Below are 23,491 nucleotides of genomic sequence, written 5' to 3'. Positions count from 1 at the left end.
GTGTCCCAGTCAGTCAGTCAGTGAGCCAACAGTAGAGCCCTGAACACCAGCCAAGGTTAATGTTATTAAAATCTGCTTGGTTATGTTTAATGTCTTGTAATGACAAACTTCAAAAATTACTATACTGAGGTCTTTTTTTTTTTCCAATATGTAAAATGTGTTCTACTATAGATGCTATAGTAGTAGGCCATGCCATTATTGATTTGCACTCAGTTTTGGGTCAGTTAATTATTTGCTAAATTAATCCTCGCTCTGGGTGAGAGAGGCTTTGCATTTACCCTTTCTTGAATCCCTTGGAGAAGCTTTCAAAGGGTAAATTGATTTATTGATTTGTGAAAATTGACAGGAAATGAATTGGAAACTACTCTTATAATTAAGTAAGTACTTTTAAAAGGAAAAATGTATCAGAACAATTACTAGTTCGAGTTCCTCCAATGAGAAGATTGATTGTTTTCTCATTCTTTTATGATGTTAAACTATCGATCGTTGTGTTTTTGTCTGTTGGCTTAGATATGACCATTTGAGCTTTGGGAAATTGTGATAAGCATTTTTAAGATAAATTCTGATCATTTATACATTCATCCCACGACCCTGACCCCCTGATAAGCGGTCTAGATAATGGATGGATGGATGGATATACATGCATACATACAATAATCTGCAGCCTGATCTGATATGAAAATCATCTTTAGCTCCATCAACAGATTTATCTCAAACATACAGACCATCTAATCTAACACATGAAGCCTATTTCCATCAAAGGGAGTCTATTTCTCTTCCTTTCTGTGCATTTATATATTGTTCCCATCTGTTATGGCCTCTACTGTGGTGTTGAAGTGTTTCAGACAGCAGAGGGCGTCTGGGAGCTGTTTAAACAACCTCTTGTCATCAAACCTCTGTTGTATGACAAGAGTGATAAAGATGAGACCCTGATTTAGGCTGAACGTGGCTGCCAGTCTTCAGCCTAAAGTTTACTGCAGGACACTGAGGGCAGCAAAGCTTATTTTTGTCAGATTCGGATCTTTAACTAGACGAATCCTGTCTCTGCACAATGCAAAACCTTGGCCTTGGTACTACAGAATACACTGAAAGGTGACACAATTCATAGAAATGCACGCAGAGGGAAGAGCTGGTGGAAGAGCAAGGTGGAGAGGGTGTAAACAAGGAGGCGTCTTCATGTGATCTGACCACTCCTCTGTGTCAGGCTGCGCTTCCGTGTTTACACACCCACAAAAAAAAAAAACAACAGGACACTAGCGGCCGTCGGGTGAATGTTTACCGAGCAGGCATAGAGTGGTGGTGAGGAAAGTGACAGTCACACTGGAGGCTCGGTGTATGGTGAAGCACAGGTGATTTCAGCTTCCACGGTTGCATTTTACAGCGGAATGTTCACTCGCAGGGTGCATGGAGACGTCAAGAAATCTACACAGAAAGTTCTGGACCCAAAGAAGGATGTGCTGACCCGGCTCAAACACCTCCGGTCACTGTTAGGTGAGTGAAACGACACCGGGCTTTTGATGCTGCATCGCCGAGGCTTAGCTAGCCGAGCTAGCTAGCTTGGCACCAGCCGACAGCTAACGTCAAACAAGGCGTCAGGTTAGCTGGCTGGCTGTCACTGCGGTGACTAATGCAAGCTAGCTGCCGGGTAACACACACTCTCACAATGCCAAAAAAAACTACATGTGCAGTTTGCAAGTGTTTACTCCTCGTCCCCTGTTTCCATTGATTTTTTTTACGTTGAAATACCAGACAAGTCACACTGTGATAAGGCATGGTTGCTAGCTAATGGGAGCTAGCTCCCCTTGCGGCTAATGCTAGCCAATGCTAACAGATGCAGCCTAGTCAGGATGCCCACCACAACCTTTGTTGTCATTTAGTCCTGTAACATCCTGGCTGGGTTTATAAGCGTAACGTTAGTAATTGTGACCCTCAACAGTGAGAAAGCACAAGCACAAGTACCCGTTCATATAGTCGAGGCTGAAGTGAGAGCTTTTCCTCCAGCTGGTTGTCTGGCTGAGCTGTTATCAAGTTACTGTACCCTTGAGATATTTATCAGAAAATTATGAAACATGTAAGTGTGCCATACTGGTTGGTGTAGTTCTAAAACTGTTGTGTAGCTGTTCTGATCTTTTACTATGAAGATCAAGAGTATTTGCTCAGTAGTACCCTGACTGGTGCTGCACATCAGTTTTGTATTACACATAATGGAACCTACCTCTAATCCACTTTTTACTCATCGATCAGCCATCATGACCCTCTAAAGAGCCCGTACAGTGCATTTCTTTGCCCTTGTGAGTCTAAATGTCAAATCCACTTTGCAAAAGTAGAAGGCAGATAAGTTTCATAGGTTATGTCCATCCTGTTTCACTGAGTCTATATGGCATTAAAGCTAAGCCAAACAACAACAGAGAGGTATTTGGATCTCTCTGGCATAACTTCAGTTGTGTTTTTGGTGTGCAGATGTACATTTTTCATTGCATCACACCTGCGCAGACTCATTATCTTACAACCAAGATGACCCTCATATGATTTGGGACTGTAGCACATCGGCATATACGCTCCTGTTAGTCTCACTGCATCACAGAGCAGCAGGGTCAGTGGGAAAGTGAGGCGAGGAAGACAGTCAAGAGGGAATTGTGAGATATGGAGGGAAACTGCAATGGATTCATTATAAGTGCAACTTATTATATGCTGCGCTTACTCCAGAATTTCAGTCAAAGTAGGTCACTCGTGCTCAGGTACGGCTCTGTGTCCCTGTAGAGTTTCTTGAATGTCAAGGCATGCAGTTAAAGATGTAGTCTAATCAACTCATCGTATATTTATATATAATAATGCACATTGATGTTTACCAAAGTACTGAGAATAATTTGGTTTAAATATTTTTAGCCCTAAACCTTTAAGATATCTGGCTGTGTGTAATTCATCAATATACACAAGAACAATGAGCCCCAATAATATCACATAGCCTCACTTGATGGACCGCTTGACAGTGAAGTTATGTCTTTAGTACCAAAGTCAAAGTCACTGGATAGAAAGACTCACTCTGGGAACAACCAGTACCTTTGAGATGTTTAGGATTTAAACCGTTTGTTTGACTGATGTATGCTTGCTTGTAACCTTTTCATGGTGGTATTATTGATTTCTGTTACACTGGCACAACCGTGACAGCCAGTGTCGGCCTAATCATTTTCAGGAGCTCGAGCAAAACTGCTGGCAGTAAATATGGTTATATCTTTCTGCCGTCATAGCACACCTTCAATGTCAAGACTAGTACAGCCAAAGTGGAGGTCAATCCAGAGCTCTGCATGTCCTCTGTGTTTTTCTTTCCCTCATGTGCAGTTAAAGATAAGGCTGGTCTGTTTGTGCAGCCGCTGATAGTTGGGCCTGCATGTTGATGTCCACCAGCCGCCCTGATTTCACGTGCTTTCAGCTAAGGAAGGATTTCCTCCTGGTGCTGCTGGTTCCTGTGTGGACAGGAAGCTGTGATGAGAGACGGGGTGCTGTGGTGGACAGGACAGGGACTTGAGGGAATGTATCTGGCCTCCTTTCACTGCTGACAGCGATCTTTGCTTTTGCAAATCATACTTTTCATTGTATTATTTAATGAAAGGCTGTCCGGCTTAATTCCATCACATGGTTTTTGTATATCTCAGCAGTTTTGTAATATCTCAGCATTTATAGTGTATTTCAGTTACTTTAAACAGCATCATATAATAGCCTGGGATGGAAGAGAATTTGCTTGATATATCAGCCATTTCTGTTTTGCATGCTTTTATTTTTAGAATGAGAGGTATCCAGCGTAGTTTCCCATGCTTACTTAGGATCCATTAGGCCATATAAAAGTTTAGTCAAATATTTTTCAAGTTGTGTCTTACTGTCTCGGTGGCTTTGTAGTACAAAGACCAAAAAATAAAAATTAACCAGCTTGTTGGATCTAGTTTGTAGTATCTGTGGTATTGGAGTTGAAAGGACAATCTGTGGTCTGGGCTATTTTCAGAGTGGCCCTGTATTGGTTTTCTGCTCACTGAGCAGATCTGTGGGATAGAGTGTGAAAGCTGCTGCATGTTAATTTGCTGGTCATGCCTGGCTGGATTTGGCTGAGGTTGTTAATTACAGGAGCCCAGCAAACCACCTGATCGCTCCCCGCTTCTCTCAATGGAGGCACACTCGCCTATTCCTCTGACTCTTTCCAGCTCAAAGTCATTCTCAAGCTCAGTCCCAATTCATTCTGCGTTTGCTGTTGCACACAGCTGCCCCCATTCCTCCAAAATAAGCGTGAAGTTGATGGCCAAAATGCTAGCAATAATGTAGGAAACCTCTCACTAATTTGACCGTACACAGGAGCGTTTGTCTGGGGGAATGCCCGTTGATTCCCAAAGGAGATATTCACTCGCTCCCTCCACAGGGAGGTCAGAGTGCCGGGTCAGCTGCAGATCGGCCGGTGCTGCTGCAGCTAGTGGTGATTCAGTGTCTGGCTCAAACAGGCTTTGCCATCATGCATGGCCCCTCTATCATTTAGCCAGCTGAACAGAACAAGCTTTACCATGAACAGGTATTGTTTGTTTCCCTCTGTTGTCTTCGTCTGGTGTAAACAATCCCACCTTGAACCTGTTGGCGAACTGCATGGGAACAACAGTGAGTGTTGTCAGTGATAACAGTCAGGTGTGCTTGTTTGTGGGTGCGGATATGCGAGTTTGCAGCCAAAGGCAATGCTTTGCACTCATCTTTAGAAGAAATGAAAAATAGTGTTATTACACCTTACTTTTCTCCATGTGCATCTCTAAGTGTTGCAGGAGTCAGGGTCAACTCAAAGCACTGCTGGTATAAGAGGAAATCACAAGGTGAAGCACCAGAGGAAACAATGAGCACAACACTGGAGGGGCTCTCAAGACGGGCTTCTGTGTGGGTGAAGTAAAGACTGACCTCACTCGACTTGTGATTCTCCCCTTTTGTAAAACACTCAGGCTAGACTTGTGAATAACTTCAGCCTCTTATCATCTTTTATCCCACACTATGTAGGCACGATAACCCTCTTACCTCACAGCTCAATATAACCGCCATAAACATAGCTGAGTTTTATGAGCTTCTCATGGTATTGAGGCTTTTTTTCTTCTTCTGATTATATAAAACTCCACTAGTTTCTGTGCTCCAACAGATACATATACATTACTGTCACTACTATTACTACTGTTATCTACTACTACTTTCAATTTTTGCAGTGGTCTGTTTCACAATGAAAACACAGGGCCTATAATCACTGGGGAGTAATGAAGCCTTTTGATTCAAGTAGACTCTTTTACATCAAAGTGAAAATAAATCTGTCCAAATTGATTTAAACTACACCGTTAGCTAAAATAGACAAAGATTATTAGATAAAACATGCAGAATTGGAAACAGTATGAGACTTCCTTCTGCTAGTAGAGGGCCAAAAAAAAATTATTATGTAAGCATTTGTCGGCGACACTGTCAACAGCTATTTGAGATTTAGATTGTCTGCCGTGGAGGTTAGGCGACACTAGGCAGCCATTAACAGGTCTTTGTCTGGTGTTGCCTATTATGATAAGCATCAAGCTCTACTCAAGAGAGGGAATCTGGGTTGGCCTGCATCTCAAAATCAAAGGCAGGCTGATTAACTGTTTAGTTTGACTGCATAGAATTAGTTGGAAGGAAAAAAAAAAAAAGCTGAGCACATTACATTTAGAGACAGGGCTGTTAAATAGAAAGCTGGAATTCTGCCCTCTGTCCCCGATAGTAAAATATGAGGACCTCATCATTTTAACAAAGGCTAAAATATTTATTTAATTTGTCAGCGTTTAGAACTACAGCTCACATACAGCTTTACATATATACAAACCTGCAGGTACACATTTAAGTGGTTTAGAACGACCAGTGAAAGAACCCTGTATGAGAAAAGACATGGTGACACTGATAGTGGAACAAAGGTGAGCCAGGCAGCGAGATAGATGCCTCTGCTGTATATAACCAGGCTGAGTTATCTGTCAGCATTGTCAGAAAGCAGCTGCGTGCAGAGACTGGCGTATTGTGTAGCAGCCGTAGTAGAGAGAGCTCAGAGACAGTCACTGGGGTCCAATGAGCAACAGGGCTTTTCTGGTTACAGTAGGATTTAAGGATCTTAGAAGTTGGTTTACTGTAAAACCTACATTTGGATGTTTTTGGCCACTTTTTGCATTTTTTGCCCCCGTCAAACTAATAGAACTGTTCAGTGAACTGCTCAGACACATAGCTTCAGGTGTTAAGAATAAATTATTATTTATAAATTCACTTCCTTTCTCCTCTTATTCCTTCGGTTAAGGTTGCATGTGTGTGGCTTCCTCTAAACTGGCAGCAAGATAAGCATTTGGCAGTATAAAGAAGTTCAGTGCCACAATCCCTGGGCCATTTGAATTGCAAACTATACCATGATAAAAAAATTAGTTCCTGCTATGTACTTGAACTTTTTTTTTTTGCTTTTTAGCTAACCACTATTTCTAGAATGAGTTCATAGCTAACTGATTGTATTGTACATTTGTTTTTATAAGGCCACATGCTGTAAAGTGTAAGTTATATAATATAATAGAATAGAATATGAAATGTATTTTTGTACAGTGTTCAGAAAGCGTTGGAAACAGGCTTGTCTTTTCTGTCTTCAGTCTGTGGCATTACTGTCATGTGTTTTAGAGCTTACTTAAAACCCAAATTTTGAATATGATTTAAATCACATGGTGTTGAATGAAAGGCTGTTTTCTTTTAGCTGCTGGCCTGCTTGAGAGCTCGAGACAGGAAAACACCAGCGCTCTGTGTTCTGCAGTGGATGTTATCTGTGTGATTTTTACACAGCAGATGAAAAACCAGTTTGTCTAGTCCCACTGTTTACCTGTCCTGCTTTTGCAATAGCCGAACCCAGCTCAAAACCTGCACTTCACTGCGACACCACTTGTTATCAAGGTTTGATCTCAAAGTGGATTTAGTTTTTATGTTGCCTTTCTGAATGCCAAAGCTCCCTCTAATCTGCTATGGATTTCCAGGTTTGTAGCCTAAGGACAAAAACACTTAGCTTTGGCTTACAGTATAAGCAGACTGTTACACAGAGTTGTTAAAGAGCAAATTCTAGCTTGATAAACCGTAGTGAAATACTGGGCGTTGAATTGAGAGGAAAAAAGGGGAATTTAAAAAAAGATCTGTGTATACACGTGTTTGATTTCTTTTCAGGGAGCATTTTCCTCGATATGTTCCCTTCTGTGAGCATTCAAGTGTTGAAATTTGTCATGTAAAGCTGAAGTTTGAGCTGAAAGGCCAATTAGCACTGATGTTTCTTCTGTAGCATTCACCTGTTTGCATTTTAGAATTATAAATGATCAGACAACAAGAGCAAGATTCAACTAGTGGGCCTATAACTTTTCTTTTCAGAATTAAACATAAGAATAATTTGTAGGTAGAGTTACTGGAAGGGATGGAACACTGAAGGTTTTATTGTACTATGTCAGTTAGTTAGTCAGTTCCATATGTTCCATTTGGGTGCCCCCAATGTTCAGGCGGGCTCATATCTTAGGGAAACAAATGTAACCCCTGTGTTGATAAAGATTTTAGGGCTACCTGATAAGGAAGAGTGAAAGTTGCCCGTTAAGCCGCTCTCCAGCGCTAAGCTGCAGAGTTAAGCCACTCTCTAATGTGTGAGCTCAGACTGGGAGAAGGTCAGGTGTTGCCAGTTCTGCCATGACTCTTTCAAACTGTGCTCTGCATAGGCCCATAGGCCCCAATCTGTTACACAGCTAGACGCTGAATGCAAGTTGAGAGGCGTTCATGCAGTGTTTGGCACAGTGGCATCATAATGAAATTATATGCACCAAAAGTGTGTGTGGCCCTTTTCATAATGATTTAATTTATTGGATTTGTTTTAATCCAGTTTGTACTGAATACTAAATCATAAAAAATATGATGGCACTGCTCTTATTCTGAGTTTCCCATTACTTCATCATAGCCACTACAAGCCTGTTGACATTTTAAAGATTTAGTCATTACAGACTGGCATAGGCCTTACTGGCATTACAGTCTGGCATATATGAATTGTAGTGCATGCTGTGCCCTTGTCAACTTAGAGAGAGCTGCATGCTTTGCTCCATTGCTTTAGCCTAGCAGTATGTTAATCATTCTCTGTGAATATATTGCTCAGGGAGGATGATGTGTTGCACGGCCAAGCCAGTTTTCTCCCGCCTAGCTATGGCAGCTTGAAATCAGCCAGCCCGCTGTAGGCTTGCACGGCTGTTAGAGTCTAAACCGTAAGCTAAACCATTCCACACGAGATGAGTCTCTTGTCAGTACTGATAGAGAAAACTAAGTGAATTGGCTCGAATCGACCCCCTGATAAGGAACATCAATTTGGCCCAGTGAGTGCTGAATTTTGATTGACATCTCCAAACTGGCTTGGAGCTTGGAGCACATTCAACATCATGAGAGGCAGCTGTATGTTGCTGAGGCCTCAGAAGAGGCTCATACAGCCCGCTACCTGCTGTAACTCTGTAAATTGCATCATGTGACAGACTCGCCTTCCTCAGCCGATTTCAACAGATTTATGATTCAACACCTTTTACTACAGTCAAATATCAACCGTCTCTTCCAGCCATGGCTCGCACAGTGCTGTCTGCAGCCTGTCTGTTTCTCTTTTGATTCTCTGTGGCCAAAGGAAACATGACAACAGACCACACAGACAGTTCAAATGACATTTAAATGTGTTAAATGTAGTTTGAGCTGACGTTCTCTGTTATTATTACAAACTGACCAGTGAAAGTTAGGTTTTTGGAGCTGGTTAAAGTGCTGCATTTTTTTAGAGTGCCTTTTGGACTCTCCCTCATGTATAGCCACCAAAAAAAAGCCTATTAAAAAACATTTCTTTACTCTCTCAAATGATTAATCTTGTGCAGTCTTTTTAATTTTCTCATGGTCGTTCTTTGTTTATAGACAACCGTTCAGGGAGGGAAGCGCCATCTATGGTGCATCCATCAGCTTCCACATTAGCTACCACCCCCGTATCTCCTCTGCTATGAGTTGGCGCCCTCCAGGCATCCCTCTGCCGGGGCCCTTAAAGAGTCCTCTGTGTCTGATCTAAGCGTACTGCCAAAGAAACCTATCAGTCTTCTCTCTCTCCTCATCTCCTTTCTGGCAAAAATACAGTGCACCTGCAGTGTTAGCCAGCCCAGACCTAATGCAAATGAGTGTATGTCTGATCAAAGGACTGATTAGACTGTTTTTTGAGTATGACGGTGCATATTAATGATTCTGCTTAAGGTGGTATAAACAGCATACATTGTAGGTCGCTCGGAGGGTTAAATATGGTTTGATACAACCTTTGAACACTAAATCTGAGTACATATTAGTGCACGTGTTTGCACAGGGAGCTGTAGGCAGAGTAGCCAAGCGTTTGGTTTGGTTGTGTAAATATACCATAGGCTTCAGCTGACTAGATGACCTTCACCCATTTGGCTAACAAGTCCTATGTGCACAGGGCTGTGTGCACTCTCTTAGTTCTTGCAGGGCAAACCAGTTTTACATCAGTTCATTAGAATAGCAAGCAACAGAAAGACGCTAATTATTCAGTTGAAGCTTAAAATTATGCTGCTTCGCCCACCAGATGGATGGTGTCCTTTCCATGGTTACCTTATGTGAAGTTGTTATGGACCAAAGGCATGCCACAGTGTTATATAATCCTGTGTGGGCCTGAGCAGTTTCAATCCACCATTTCACCCTTGGCCCCAGACGTCACAGTGAGACACATGAAGACCCTTGGTGACGTGATGACGTCTAAAATGTTGTTTATCCAGCCAGAGGTTAGAAAATAGCAACATATTTTTTGCACTTACATTTGGGTGGGATCTTTCTTTATTATTTATTATTTTTCAGTAGTATTTTAGTATTATTTTAATGTCTGCCCCCGTGGAACATTTATGGAAGACGCTGTGTTTTTCTGTCCTCCAAAATATTACATTTGGGTCCATTATTATTTTGCAGCTGGTTCTTTCACACGGGTATGGAACATCTGCCCTTTCCTGACAGTTAACAGGAAACATATCACAATGAAGAATAGTGTTATCCAACCCAAACCTGCCATGACTGATGTTGTGTTATTAATTCCACCAGAGAAAATTGCAGGTTTTGCATCATTACGTTATCCCTTGTAGCAGCATCTAGACCATAATTAGTTAACAATAAGGCTGACTTAATGATCCCCTTGCAGAATAATCAGTTTATTGTGGTTTAGGCAGCTGATGTCCAATAGCTGAGCCTTTTAGCTTAAGTCAATAAGAAGTACAATTATGGCATTTGGGGCAGCAACTGATCCCTGGTTTGTCGTGTGAACTGAACTTGGCTTAGTTTTCTTAGCACCCCCCCATCATTTCTCTTCTCCCTTTTATTAGTTCCTAAAGCTCTCCCTTCTACAAGAAGTGCTATTATGTGTGAATCACATCCCTGAGGGTTGGCATTAACTTTACTTCCACAAACAGAAGGGTTCTCAAAACAAGTGAGCCAAGCCACCAGCTCATTCAGCTGCAGTGACCAGCGTTAAGACACAAAGTTTCCTCCCGCCACAAAAGCCCTGTGTGATCACAGCTCTCTGTAGCTGCTGTTCATCCAGACCTGTTTTCCTCTCTGCGACTTGAGAGTCTTGCAGACGGAGGGGTGTCAATTGAAGGACACAGTTATCTTGCTGGACTCAGAGGATACAGTGTCATCCCCTGCATTCCCAGGGCCTGGAGAACAGGTTCTGTCTCTTTCTGTCCACATGCTGTTACCTGAGAAGTCGGTGAAGCCCATTGAGTGAAGAGTCTCGATGGATATTACAGTTCACAGTGCTGACAGCAATCACCACACAAGTTCATCCTCTGAACCAAACATTTTGTTTGCAAAAAGTAAGCCCTAAACCAATGAGCCTGGAAAAACCTTGTGCTCAACCTGTAGATCATTACACAGGATGTCATTACTAACACACAGAGTTCTGGCTTTCATATGAACTTTTACTAGTACACCTTCTTCAGGGGAATCAAAGGTAGTACAGTGGTAGTGTAACTATCGTATGTTGGGGTTGAGCTCACATCAACAATTAACTTTGTTGGCAAGGATGATACAGTTTTGATCCAATATTTTTGTGTACACAAGATTGAAATGTTTGTAGTTTTACTGCATTTTGGTAAGTAATATAAAGATGTTGCTTAATGTTGTTCTGTTTGCTACGTATATCCTGTATAAGCATTTAGTAAGCAGATGGCTTTGCTCATGCATGACTATTAATGCTCACCTTTGACCCTGTGACATACTTTGTGCAGCCTAGATAGAAACCTGTTAGACAAAGTCAAGGTGTATCGGTGCTGTCTTTGTCTGAATTTCACTACTGGGGGGCTGCTCAGTGTCATGTCAACCTCTTGCAAGATGGTTAGCGTCCACCTGAGACTCTCGCTCGCTGTCAGAAAGCCTGTGATCTTCTTTTTTTTTTTTTTCAGTATTTTTCCCTTCGCCCCTCAGGGCCTATCCCTCCATCCGTCATGCTCCAGTGACTGGTGAGGGTGTAGAAGCAGATGGGGAGCAGCGAGTTTGAAGGCTGGAGACGTGCAGCATGACATATGAAATTGTCCCACCCCCCATCAGCTCATCACACACCCAACAATATTCAAATCAGAGTTGCATAATTATTACACAGACCTCCTCTATGTTCTGTCTCTATCTTTTTTAAGGTTCACAGGTACACCATCTGCACTGATCAGACCTGTTTCATATTAAGAAATTAGTTTTTTTGAGTGTTTAATTTTGATGGATATATTAGGCGTTACATGATTTTCCGTGGTACTGATCTTGAAGAGGCAGACTTAAGTATTGATCTAATTATAGAACACAGGCCAAAGCTACTCTTTATCTGTTGTCAGAGGGATTTTGGTGAATGTGAAACATTGAGAAAGTCTGCTGTTGGCTCAGAGCCGTTTTATCGGAACAATAGGTCACTTACTGACATGCATGATAAAAATGCTCTTGCTGTCTCAGCATCAACACACACGTACACACTGAACCTTGAACCTCTAAACTTTCCGGAAGGATTTTCTCATCCTTTCCTGTCCTCCACTGTTTTCCAAAGCTTGTAGGCTGACTAGCACTCATGAAACTCTCCCAACAGAATAAATTGTCTTAAAAAAGTGAACCCCATGAGACGGGAGCGCCTTCAGACCCCAAGCCTTGGGTCACATGTTTGGTCCTTAATGTTGTCAGTCAAGCACAAGTCATATAAAATATTAGCCAGAGTGTTTCTAAACCACTTACTAGTATACTTGAGGCCTACATCCACAGCCTCTGCTGTTGGTTGTTGCAGCTCATGCTAGACTGGAGAATTGCTGTTTGTGCCTGTGCAGTCACTGCATGGACAAGTATTACTCCTGCCATTAAAGTTTTCCTTAAGGTCCACAGTGTGTGCATGAAGGTATGCACTGTGTGTGCCAGTGATTGTGCTCAAATGTGAATTTAGCAGATATGATTAGCTCAATGCTCAGAGCAAGGAGCATTTAATAAAGTGCTGCCCTCTGAGAGATGGAGTTCAAGCACTGAATGTGTTCTTTTGTGTTCAAGGCACACAGTTGAAAAAGTGCGACTAAAATATGTAGAGATCTGATTCCTATATTTTTCAGAGTAGAGTTAGTGTCTGACTACCTGTGAGTGCGAACAGATTTTAAGATTTTCTTTATGGCACACAGTCACATCTGAATCCAACTCCTAGTTTTGCTTCAGAACTTAAGAGCCAGTCGGATCACTTGGGATCCTCAGATGACGACTTGCTGGTTTTTACTACATCAAGGCTGAACACAAAAGGCAGTCATGCCTTTCATTTGATCGTCCCATCAGGCGTCTTCATTGTCTTTGCTTTAATCTCAGGGCAAAGATAAGTCTTTGTCTCACACTATGTAATTCCAACACTCCCCATGAGCTGGACTGCTTCTGGGAGTCATCCAATTTGCCATGCGGTAGAGGGAGAATAGCAACAGAAGGTGAGCCTTAATTGCTGTTAGTGTGCCAGGACTCCTCCTGGCCTATATTTGATTATTCAGACCAGGCCTATCTCATTACCACAGTTGTAGTGGTATGGCAAATGATAGCGGTTCATCACATGGAGAATTTGGGATTTTGTCATCTGCCAGTCTGTTTGTGACTGTACACATGTACCACCTATTTCCCTCATTAACTACTGAAGCCTGATCTTGTGTGGCCATCAACTAACCTCAGCCTGGCCTCATTCCAGACCGCCATTCTCCATCTCCAAAAGACCACACGAGATTATGAAGATGAGAAACTAACATCCCAAATGGTGCCTGAAAACCTTTTTTGAGGAAAATGCCATTTACCTTGCAGGCTCAAACAGCGGTATATATTTACTTAAGTTGAAGTGTATTTTCTAATAATGCTTTGTCTTTTTCTACAAGCCCTCTCCTCGGTGGTAATCAACATATTGTGGAGCAATTTCTAGGTTTTCAGCGGAATAATCTCCGAGTTGAACATAAGTTTAGTGGCACATTGATGCACGCTCCCGTTCAAAGATGTGTGTCTTTGTCCACGAAGACTTAAATTATGCTTTTCTTCCCAGCTCAAAAGAGTAGATTTAAGAGGAATCATCCATACTGTATTACATCATCAACAGAAAAGGGATGTTTTAGAAATCTCTGCACTTACTCAGGATTTGCGAAATGATGAGATTGGGAGGCAAAGTTGTTTCTCAACACCTCCATAGAGGCCTGTCACCATTCCACCAATGATTGCAGGTGAGGAACGGGTGAAGTTACGCAGGGTAAGGAAGTGAAGCAATTTTGCCTCGATGTAAAGCAGATGTAGTCTGCAACATGGGAAACAAGAGGGAAGTCGTCTGTGCAACAGTGATATTAAACATGGTCACTTTTAATTTAAAGAGACAGCAAGTCAAGCTTTAAATAACAGAAAGGCGTTCTCAAAATAGGTTGGTAATAGATTTGCAGTGATGTTTAAATCTCTGTGCACCGACTAACATTGACACACGACACACATAATTAACATGTCATAAAGACTTGCAAGCTGAGCAATACTAGCAAAATTCATATTAAGATCAAACAAGTGGGATGGTGCATTGTTTAGTTAAATGAAATTGGACCATTGTATCGTATCATTAACTGTAATGCAGCTTTTATAACTAGAAAAACTCGAATGCAAGCTATTTCACAATATTTAGATCACCAGAATAGTATCTAGTATCTATCATTTCACAGTATTGTTTATTTCAGTGAACTTTGTAAAGCACTGTGAGACAACTCTGTTGTGATATTGGGCTCTACAAATAAATTGAATTGAATTGAATGTACTAAATCACAACAAGGTATGACGTCCCATCTTCATTCAAGATGTCACTGACAGCGTTTCCCCGTTTTCCCACAGATATCATTGACAAGAGTGAACTGAAGGCGTTCTTCGAGAGCAACTGTTCTCAGATTTATTTTATCTTCTATGAAAATTTCATTACACTGGAAAGCAACTTAAAGCAAAAAGGTGAGTACACATTCTTCTTCGTGCACTGCACACTGACTGGTTGACCACCACCCTCGATGGTGGATCAATAATTAACCCTCTCTCTGCTCTCTATGTTAAGTGTTACAACAAGGGTTTATTTCCCTCTGGCCTGCATTTACAGGGCACTGAGCATAAGAGAAGCCATTTCTAGATAGTCCACCGTTACTCTGTGTACTGAGCCTGACACCAAAACTATTGGGGGTAGGGGATTAATTCCCACGGGGTGTATGCTCTCATGGTAACACTAGTTCCTTTTGAAAAGTGCGCATGAAATGGCCTGTGTTATTGTTACATTATTGATGGCACTAATGCAGTGTAGCTCTCGGTTATGTGTTTAAAAACCCAAAGTACTTTCCTTGTGTTTCAGGGAACAAATCTCAAAGGGAGGAGCTGGACTCTATCCTCTTTATTTTTGAAGTAAGTCATCTCTTTTTCTGGGTTGTCGTTTGCATCTCTGATATCCACTGACAACTGATACAGCTTCAGCCTGTTTTCCGCTGAACTCTGGGGTGGGACCACAGTTTCCATGGTGCCAAACTGCAACTCTCACTACTTCCTGAATTTGCCTCAAGTAACCTAGAAATCAGTTAGAGATTATGCAGTTGAAAAACGTCTTTTCTCAGTCATTTCCCAGCTTTCGACACGTTGTGAGAGCTTTCAGTTTGCTGCTTTTAAAACCTGCGTGTGCATGCAAATCAGAGGAGGTATGTCTTGTGTCTGTGTGTGCAATGTATTGTTGGATCTATGGCCCCGCCCTCTGTTTTTCTGAATGCTCTTATGTTGCACATGCAGGTTAAAGTCCCTTACCTTGTTTTCCCACCTGACTGCAGCTCCAGTTTCCAATATAAACAAAAAGCTCTCCTGTTACATTTACTTAGGGCAGGGCTGTCAGGATGGCAGCAGATCAGAAAAAAATGGGGGGCAGTCTGTTTGTCCCTCTTTGTACAGTATGTCTTGTCCTAGATTTTGTGATATCACCTGGGAGCACCGTGTGGGAGAATTCATGGAGCAAGTCCTTTCAGCTTAGAAAGCAAAGCAAAGAGGATCTCTAACTTTGGATTCAGGCCCACGCAACGGTTCATTTGTTTGTCACAGTAGCATCAGAGCAAACCCTGCTGTTGTCTGTCTTGAGCCATGGATTCCTAATCCTAGTATGGATCCCTGCTAGTGTAACTTGGACATGTTATCATTTGTTTTGGTTCTGTCTACGTGATGCTTTATATCCTTAGTAGTGCATTTCAGTGTGTACATAGTTTTGTTTGTCTGCTGATGTTCATTCAGGTTGGCAGACTAGTGTAGAATTTAGACTTATTACTCTGATTGTAATTTATGGCCCTCTTAGCTTGTTGTTAGGAAGATGTATCAATATTTCATCAAAATGAAAATATTCTTTCAAGGTTGGCTCTTCCCATCTATTCAAAATGGAATTAAAAAATAGGAAGCTAACCCACTAGATTTCCCTCCAGTTTTCTCCCCTCTTCTCCAAGACATCTTCCCTGCCTGTCCGCACACATCCAGTCATCCAACCTGTAAATAAAGCCTGGATTCATGCCTCCTACATATTTATGGAGTCATCTTTTCAAAAAGAACTAACATCGAAAGCAGCTTAACCCTCATTTGTCCCCTTTTAGCCCCTGCCTGTGACAACGTGTGCTTTTACCCATGCACTGAGAAGATAAGCTTGCTTTGAGTGGTGTGTACAGGACAGATACAGGGTGGCTTTGATCCTGAGCTCTGCTACACCGTGTGGACTTTCTCTTTATGCCACATTACATTAGGCATGTTGGATCATATGTGGTCATGAATATGATATCACTGGATACATTTGTGCTCACAAACATGCACTACTAATATTTATAATGGGATCCCAGAAGTTGTTATGTAATACAGGGACATGACAAATGCGGTAAAAGATGAGTTAATACAATATTTTGAGGCAAGTGGATTGTGGGAAGGTCGTTTTCTCTTCTGTACACATAAAGCACGGTTGAGTATAGGCTAGGTTGAATTTGTGGCCCCTCTATCATAAACCCAATTTCTCAGTGCAGGATAGTGCTTAGTGCTAACATAAACCCTAGCAGCCTTTGTCCAAAAAGCCTCAGAGCGGTGTATAGAGAACGCTAATGAAGGGATAACAGCAAGGACAAAAGCAATTTGATGGCTTGCAACACACTTTAATGCTGTATGACAGGTTAAGAAAAACAATTCAGCTCTATGTCGCTGCCCCTCTTTTCTTGTGTAACAGTTTCCCTGGAAAGCCACAGCTATGTCCCCCTCTCTCCAGGAACATGGGAAATACAGTCAGCAGCACTCTCCATCACCTGAGTCTCTCCTTACATTCAAACCTGGCTGACCTATACTGCACATGCCTCCAGTGTACATATGTGTTTGCTTTGGGCTAGCCATGTGGGGATTACTTTGCTGTCATGATGAGCTATGTGACCCCTTTTTTTAGTGGGTTGCTGTGGGGGAGTGTGATCCCCGATGCTGAGCTTTTTTGAGTAATGGATATCTGGAGGGGGTAGTCTTTTGTCTAGCCCCCTAAACTCTGCTGGAACACCCCACCCCCACCGCCACCAGCGGCCATAACCATTCCCTTCCAGGATCTCTTTGTGTCTGCTGCCACGAAGGCATCCACCGTGGCGGCATGCGATGCTGCACAAGCAGTGACAGAGACGAGACCTGATCTCTGTGAGAGTGTAATAATGTTGCTGAAGTACCTGGACACAAAAGTCCCTTTAATGTTTCTATACTGTAGCTTTAGGGTTTTTTGGTTCATTCAGTGGCTTTTGTACCTTTCTTTCAGTATTTACCTATTAGTATCAGCAGAGAAAAAGGTCCATGTTTTTTTTTTTTTTTTAAATTGGAGGCTTGGACTCGGAGTATTGGAGTATTGCATTGCCCAAGTATTCACCTACCTCTACTATGGCACACCTATATCACCACTGGTGCTGCTGGTTGTTTTAGAAGTTGCATAACAAGTACTGTGTTTGTAATGAAAGTGTGATAAGTGATTGCATGTTAAGTACATAGAACTGCATAGTAGTCAATTCCCTGGCAGAAGCTACCTCATGAATACAAAGGAATATTCAAACAAATTCAGTAACAAGGCCAAAAAGCAAATTCCTCAGACTCACAGAATATGGAAAGGATATTGTACAGCTGTAAATCTGCTGAGAACAGGCCATTCTCACAGGGTGTCAGTGTGAGATTACAGTATTAAGTGGAGGTCACCAAGAGGTGTATGGCGATTCTGAGAGAGCTACAGGAGTCCATGACTGAGTTGGTAGACAGTATTCAACAGCAAGTGCCTGGTACCTCACCAGTTACACCTTAGTGGCAGTGAGGCAAAGAGAAGGCCATTGTAGAGGAATAAACATGACATCCTGGCTGCTGTTTGCTAAAAGATGCATGGGAGACATGGGAGTGGACAAAGGCTCTCTGGTCTGATGAGAGCAAAATTGAGGCTTTTTAACTATCATACACTGTTATGATCTGTTCAGTAGAAACCGAGTGTGACACAGCAGAAACACATCATCCCCTCCACAAAGCAGCATGGCGGTGACAGCACCATGCTGGGGGGACGCTGCACTGTAAAAGGGCCTGGAAGCCCTGTGAAGATGGAGGGTTAAATGACAGAGAAGTCCTGGATGGAAATGAATGCAAGAGAACTGCAGCGTGCACAACAGTGACTGAGAATGTAAAGCCAAAGCTTTAAGCAAAGTCCAGTGTGGAGTGCATGGTATATATTTCATATGGGCACCATACTAATGTGAGTTGTTGATTTTTCTGTGGCAGGTTTGTAATGGCAAGTGTGTTTACAAAGAGTTTTAGAGCATCAGAACTAGGCAGGTGTGTGAGACAACGTCCTTGTCGATTGGATAATGTCTGTCTCCCTTTGGCAGCCATCTCTATATTGTATCGGCGTAAACATCCTTCTTTCTAATCGAGTCTTATGTCGCTGTTCTAGAAATGAAACCAAATGAGGCCACTTTCTATACAGGAAAGCAGTTTTTGCAGTCACAAGACCAGCTTGTCAGGCCTTGAGGGACTCCAGTTTGTTTATGCTCCCGTATGACTGTAGATGAGTGCTTACTGTCTGAAAGCAGTTCGATCGTGGTGCCACTGAGGTTGTGGGACAGGTTAAGGGACAGCTCTGTGACCAAGAAAACTCAGAGGGAAGTCTGTGCTTATCCACTTTCTCTCCAGGATGTGACCTTACCATGACCTGTTGTCTGCCACCCGGACCTGACTCAGCATTCTGAATTCCCCTTGTCATCCTCCTCCTCTGGTAAAGCCTCATCTAGATTTGAGACTTGAGTTACTGCATTGCCTTGTATGGCTATATCTGCCTATTATATGTAGCTAACCTTATTACTGGTGCATGGCAGTGAATGTAATTCAGCTCAGATTTTAGAAAACTTTTAGAAAAGGCTCTTTATTCACCAGGACGCTTGCTTTATATCAAAAGTGTTGTCCTGGCCAAAATGACAGCGCTATTATTTTCAAGAAACCACAACAGGGCCACCAGAAAGCCAAACAGAACCGACATGCCCACTAAGCAGCAGAATAAAAAACAGGGGAAAAAGAATGCAGAACATTCATAAATTAAAACCAATTAAGGAGAAATGAGGCATATTGTTGTCCACCTGCCGTATCTCATGGCAAACAGGCGATTGGTCGTGACTTGCTCATTTAATTGCCACACTGAAATGCACCATTTAGGCGCTGTGTATATAAATGGTCTGTAATTAGTAAGTAGGTTATTAATAACACATTTTCACTCTGCGTCATGAAACACCCATCAACAGTCTAGTCTCTCTGTGCCTGGTGTAACGGCACCACACTCCTCATGATGCACATCTTGGGTTGACTCACTGAAACTAACGTGTTTCTGAAAAATGAACCAAGGGCCATTAGGCTAAGTGATTTTACTCCCGCTTTACTCTTTTTGCAGTCCTAGTTATGAGTGACAGTTCAGCAGCAGGGGGGGTTTGGTTAATGCATAAAGGCAACTAGACTAAGTGTAGCTTGGCTCTGCACATGGATCAGGCTGAGTAAATGAATCTTGAGGCTATGCTTTAACCTGTTAAGCCTTTGAACCTGACCTGCTTAAAAGTTCTGCCTCATATTTTACTGAAAAAACTATTTTTGTCACACAAAAGGGCACAAATTTATCAACATTTTGTGGGTGCACATTTGTTAGAAAAGTATGGCTTTGTTGGCTTGTAAATTTAACTTTCTTCGTTTATCCAAAGCTTTTTATGCTTAATCATGAAAACAATTGTAAAATTGTCCCACATGAAGCCTGCTGCAGCATTGACATAGAGGAAAGAGGAAAACCAGACAGCTGAGCTAACCGGCAGTTTGATTGCACTGTGCTGCTGCCACCCACTGGCTACAGGGGAGAATGAAAACATAGTTGAGCATGTTTTGGCAAATTGTGCTAAAATAAAACTCAAAAAAGTGTTTCAGGAATCAAATTTTATAATTAGATGATTATATTTATCATTGTAATCAGTCTGTAATAGTCTAGGGTCATATGAGATATGCATTGTTAGCTTAAATTTACCAAGACCTTCACCAATAAATAATGAGGGCAAGCTAAGAAATTTGGTTAGCATGTAAATGGGCAGTCGGGTTTGGTCTACACCTTTTTAAATAAAGTCTTTCCTCACACTTTACACACGGCCTACAAGGGATTTTAGCATCAGGTTTCCAAGCCAACATACAGTATGTTTGAGTCTAATGCAAGTATAATATTAATCCGTATTTTACTTTATTCCTTACACTGTTCACTGTGTTTGATTATGTAAGTTTTGCGATGTGATTGACACACTGGTTAACTGGTTTCTGATTGTGCATCTTGTGTTTGTAGCTTTGTTATATGTTAGCTGGTTAGTGCTCTGCGTCTCTCAGGAGATGTCATTGTCATTTGATGGCATAATCATCTCCGAGTTGTATCAACCACCCAAACACTATGTAAATTCCTACATTTGATCAGAGAATACTGCATGTCTGTTGCTGCCATCAAAAAGCCCTTGTGGACCATCTCTTGGAGAAGTGTATTCTGTGTCATGTTCAGGCCCTGCGACTGGAAACCTAAGTGCGGATCATGTAAATGTGTTAAGGCTGTAGTTGTACCACAGTAATGCCCCCATCTTTATGCTGGAGTATGGCTGCAGATTAGAGTAACTCCACCAACCCTCAGTCCGGCAGACTCTGCATTCGCCTCATATCAGCCAGTAAATTCCTCATTGTTGAGGCCGCCATTCCAGCTCCGCAGGGAGTCTTTCTGAGCTAGCTTCTCCATCTCATTCCCACTCTCCCATCCTGGTGCTCTGTAAGAAGAGAGAATGACAGTGTTATTGTGTCTACTCACACACACACACACACACATACACACACACGCACACAGGGAAAGGCTTAAGCAGGCTACCCTGCTGTGTTACCGCCTAGCATAATGCGTCTGCTGCCCCAAGGAGACTGAGTGAAGGAGGCCGGTACAGACATGTAATAATCCCATGCGGGATCAATAGAAAGGTGCAGCCATACGCCTGCACACGCATACCATCACGTCTGTGGATCAGAGAGAAATTGAACAGCACAGATAGTCATCCAGCACCCCCTTTAAGTGATGTATGTCTTTCAGTATCTCCACTGTCACTGGTAATGACAGGGATTTAGTCTCAGAGGACAAGAAGGGAAAGTTAAAGATTGGGGTTGACAAAGGAAGAAGGAAGTTGTTGACAAACTGAGACATTCAAAACATGAGATGACTTCTGGATGGCCAGAGCTCTCAGAATATTGTGCTGTAGCAAGAAAATGATGTCATTTGCCATCTTTCAGAACAAGTCTAATCTGGTAATACGATGATTTTACAACAGAACATGATCTTTTTGTTGTTTTAAACAATAGGAACACACACTTACTCTATATCTGTGGCAAAATGGCATGAAATGTTGTTGGGTATATAATTTTAAAAATGCAAATCTCTTCTTATGAGACACCTAACATTTGTATTCATTCAAAGTTTTCGCAACAAAGAAAAAAGATTATAAAAGCTGTTACTTGGCATTTTCATTTTTCTCTTTCTGAAGCTCTCTCATGCTTTGTCATATTTCTTTTTATATTTCTCACTCAGAGTCTGCAATATCACTTCACATCTGTGGCTGGAGAGGACTTAATCTTTGTCGCTCTTTCACACGCATTTTTTTTGTTATGCTCTGTATCCTTTTGCCTTTGTTTCTCACTCCCCAGGGCAGATTAGCTTTTTATCATGCCGGCCAGAGTTGGTTGTCTGGTTGAGTGGGTCAGAGCTGCATACGTGAAGCAGTAAAGGACAGACTTGACTTCTCCATTGCAATCATGAAGTCCTATTGGGTCAGCAATTAGGATTTGATGAGGAGTGAGCCACTGGGGCACCAGTTGCTCACAGTGCAGTGACTATTAACTAGCCACGTGTGTTCTCACACACACACACACACACACGCACACACACTCACTCCGCCAGCCTTTTTTTTTCATCCCTCCAGAGGGACCTAGTTAACCTGTTGCTGCATTCAAGAATAATGATAGGCTGCTGAAAGGTTAGGGCGCTCTAATTGAGTTGCAAAGCAGTTGGTGGGGAGGTGATGACATTTCTCAGTGCTGCCCTGTGTCACAGGGATCTGCCGACATGCAAGGCCAGGTGGACGGAAAGGGCAAGGACACCGCATTCCTTAAGTGTACAGTGCTTTTCTCAAAACAGCCACTTATCAAAACAAAACCAGTTGTTGTGTCCACCCTCTTTTATTTTAGGATTAAATCAGGAAACTAGGGCTGTAACCAACAATTTTTTCCATAATTGCTTAATCTACTAATAATTTTTTGATTAATCGATTCATTTTTTGATCTATATGATGTTAGAAAATTGTAAAACATGTCCAGCACAAGCACCCAGAACCCAAGGTGGCGTCTTCAAAGGTTGGCTTTGTCCAACCAAGAGTCAAATCCCAAATATATAAGAAAATATTTACATCATAGAACCTGGGCTCCCTGGATGTTTGCCATTTTTACCAAAAATTAATTGATTATGTGGTGATGGACTAACTGAATAATCAGCTGGAGCTGGTCCATAGTTCATTTATTGCTGAAAGAGTGCCTCTGCAAAATGAAGGACAAAGTTGCTGTATAACCTAATGCAGCCATGATACTGTTGTTTTTACTGAAATGTGTCAAGTACCCCTTCAGGATGATTCAAGACCTGCATCACCCTGACGGGGCTGTACATTGTCCCGCTTATTACACGGCTTCCTACAAAAAAAAAGTTTTCATTTGACTTAGAATGTAGATTTAAAAAGATTTTATCAATTCAAAAATGATTTATTGCTTCCACTGTCAGAACTGCATCTATAGCAATAGTCTGTTTTACAGAAATAACATACTATTGAATGCCATAATTGAGTACTCCAAACAAAGCCGTGTAATAAATCTAATAACTAATCACTTACTAAACCTAATCATAACTTTTCCTGCTTTTTTTATCAGAAAATTCTCCAACTTTTGCCTGAGAAAATCTACAACCGATGGCAGTTTCACAGTATAGGTATGTATTGCTGACCTTTTTCGCTGTATGGAATACTTGGCGCTACCTTGCATGCTAAGCTTAGTCTCTCTGTTAAACCTGACAGGTAGTTATATACTGTCTTTCCTCCTTACGCTTCTGTAACCTCTAAGATACACTTCAGGACAAAAAATGTCACCACAGCCATGCCTAAGCCTTCCATAATGAAGAGAAAATAATTAGTCTTAGAAGGGGATGTAAATGGGAAATGCAAATGAGCACTTTATTTGAAATGCAAATAAGTAATTGAATTATGCTGGCATGATTTCAGTCCCACACAAAAAAGGAAAACCCTTGCAAGAAGCGATAACCCCAATTATAACTGTT

General features: G+C 41.8%; 1 protein-coding gene across 2 annotated transcripts in view; it reads left to right on the top strand.

Annotated features, from left to right (window-relative positions):
- Positions 1 to 1,299: 1,299 nt before the first annotated feature.
- The window catches only part of ralgapa2 (Ral GTPase activating protein catalytic subunit alpha 2), an 89,651-nt gene continuing 67,459 nt past the window's right edge, over positions 1,300 to 23,491 (top strand). For both annotated transcript variants that reach the window (XM_070841911.1, XM_070841910.1), the window contains exons 1-4: positions 1,300 to 1,491; positions 14,428 to 14,538; positions 14,927 to 14,976; positions 23,089 to 23,146. In XM_070841911.1, coding sequence (XP_070698012.1) covers positions 1,386 to 1,491; positions 14,428 to 14,538; positions 14,927 to 14,976; positions 23,089 to 23,146 — 325 coding nt within the window. In that variant the 5' untranslated portion in view covers positions 1,300 to 1,385. The remainder of the gene's footprint in view (positions 1,492 to 14,427; positions 14,539 to 14,926; positions 14,977 to 23,088; positions 23,147 to 23,491) is intronic.

The sequence above is a fragment of the Pempheris klunzingeri genome, chromosome 13 (genome assembly GCF_042242105.1).
Source record: "Pempheris klunzingeri isolate RE-2024b chromosome 13, fPemKlu1.hap1, whole genome shotgun sequence".
NCBI classification, from domain to species: domain Eukaryota; kingdom Metazoa; phylum Chordata; class Actinopteri; order Acropomatiformes; family Pempheridae; genus Pempheris; species Pempheris klunzingeri.
Note: the sequence above shows the minus strand (reverse complement) of the source record. Positions and strands in the feature narration are given on the sequence as shown.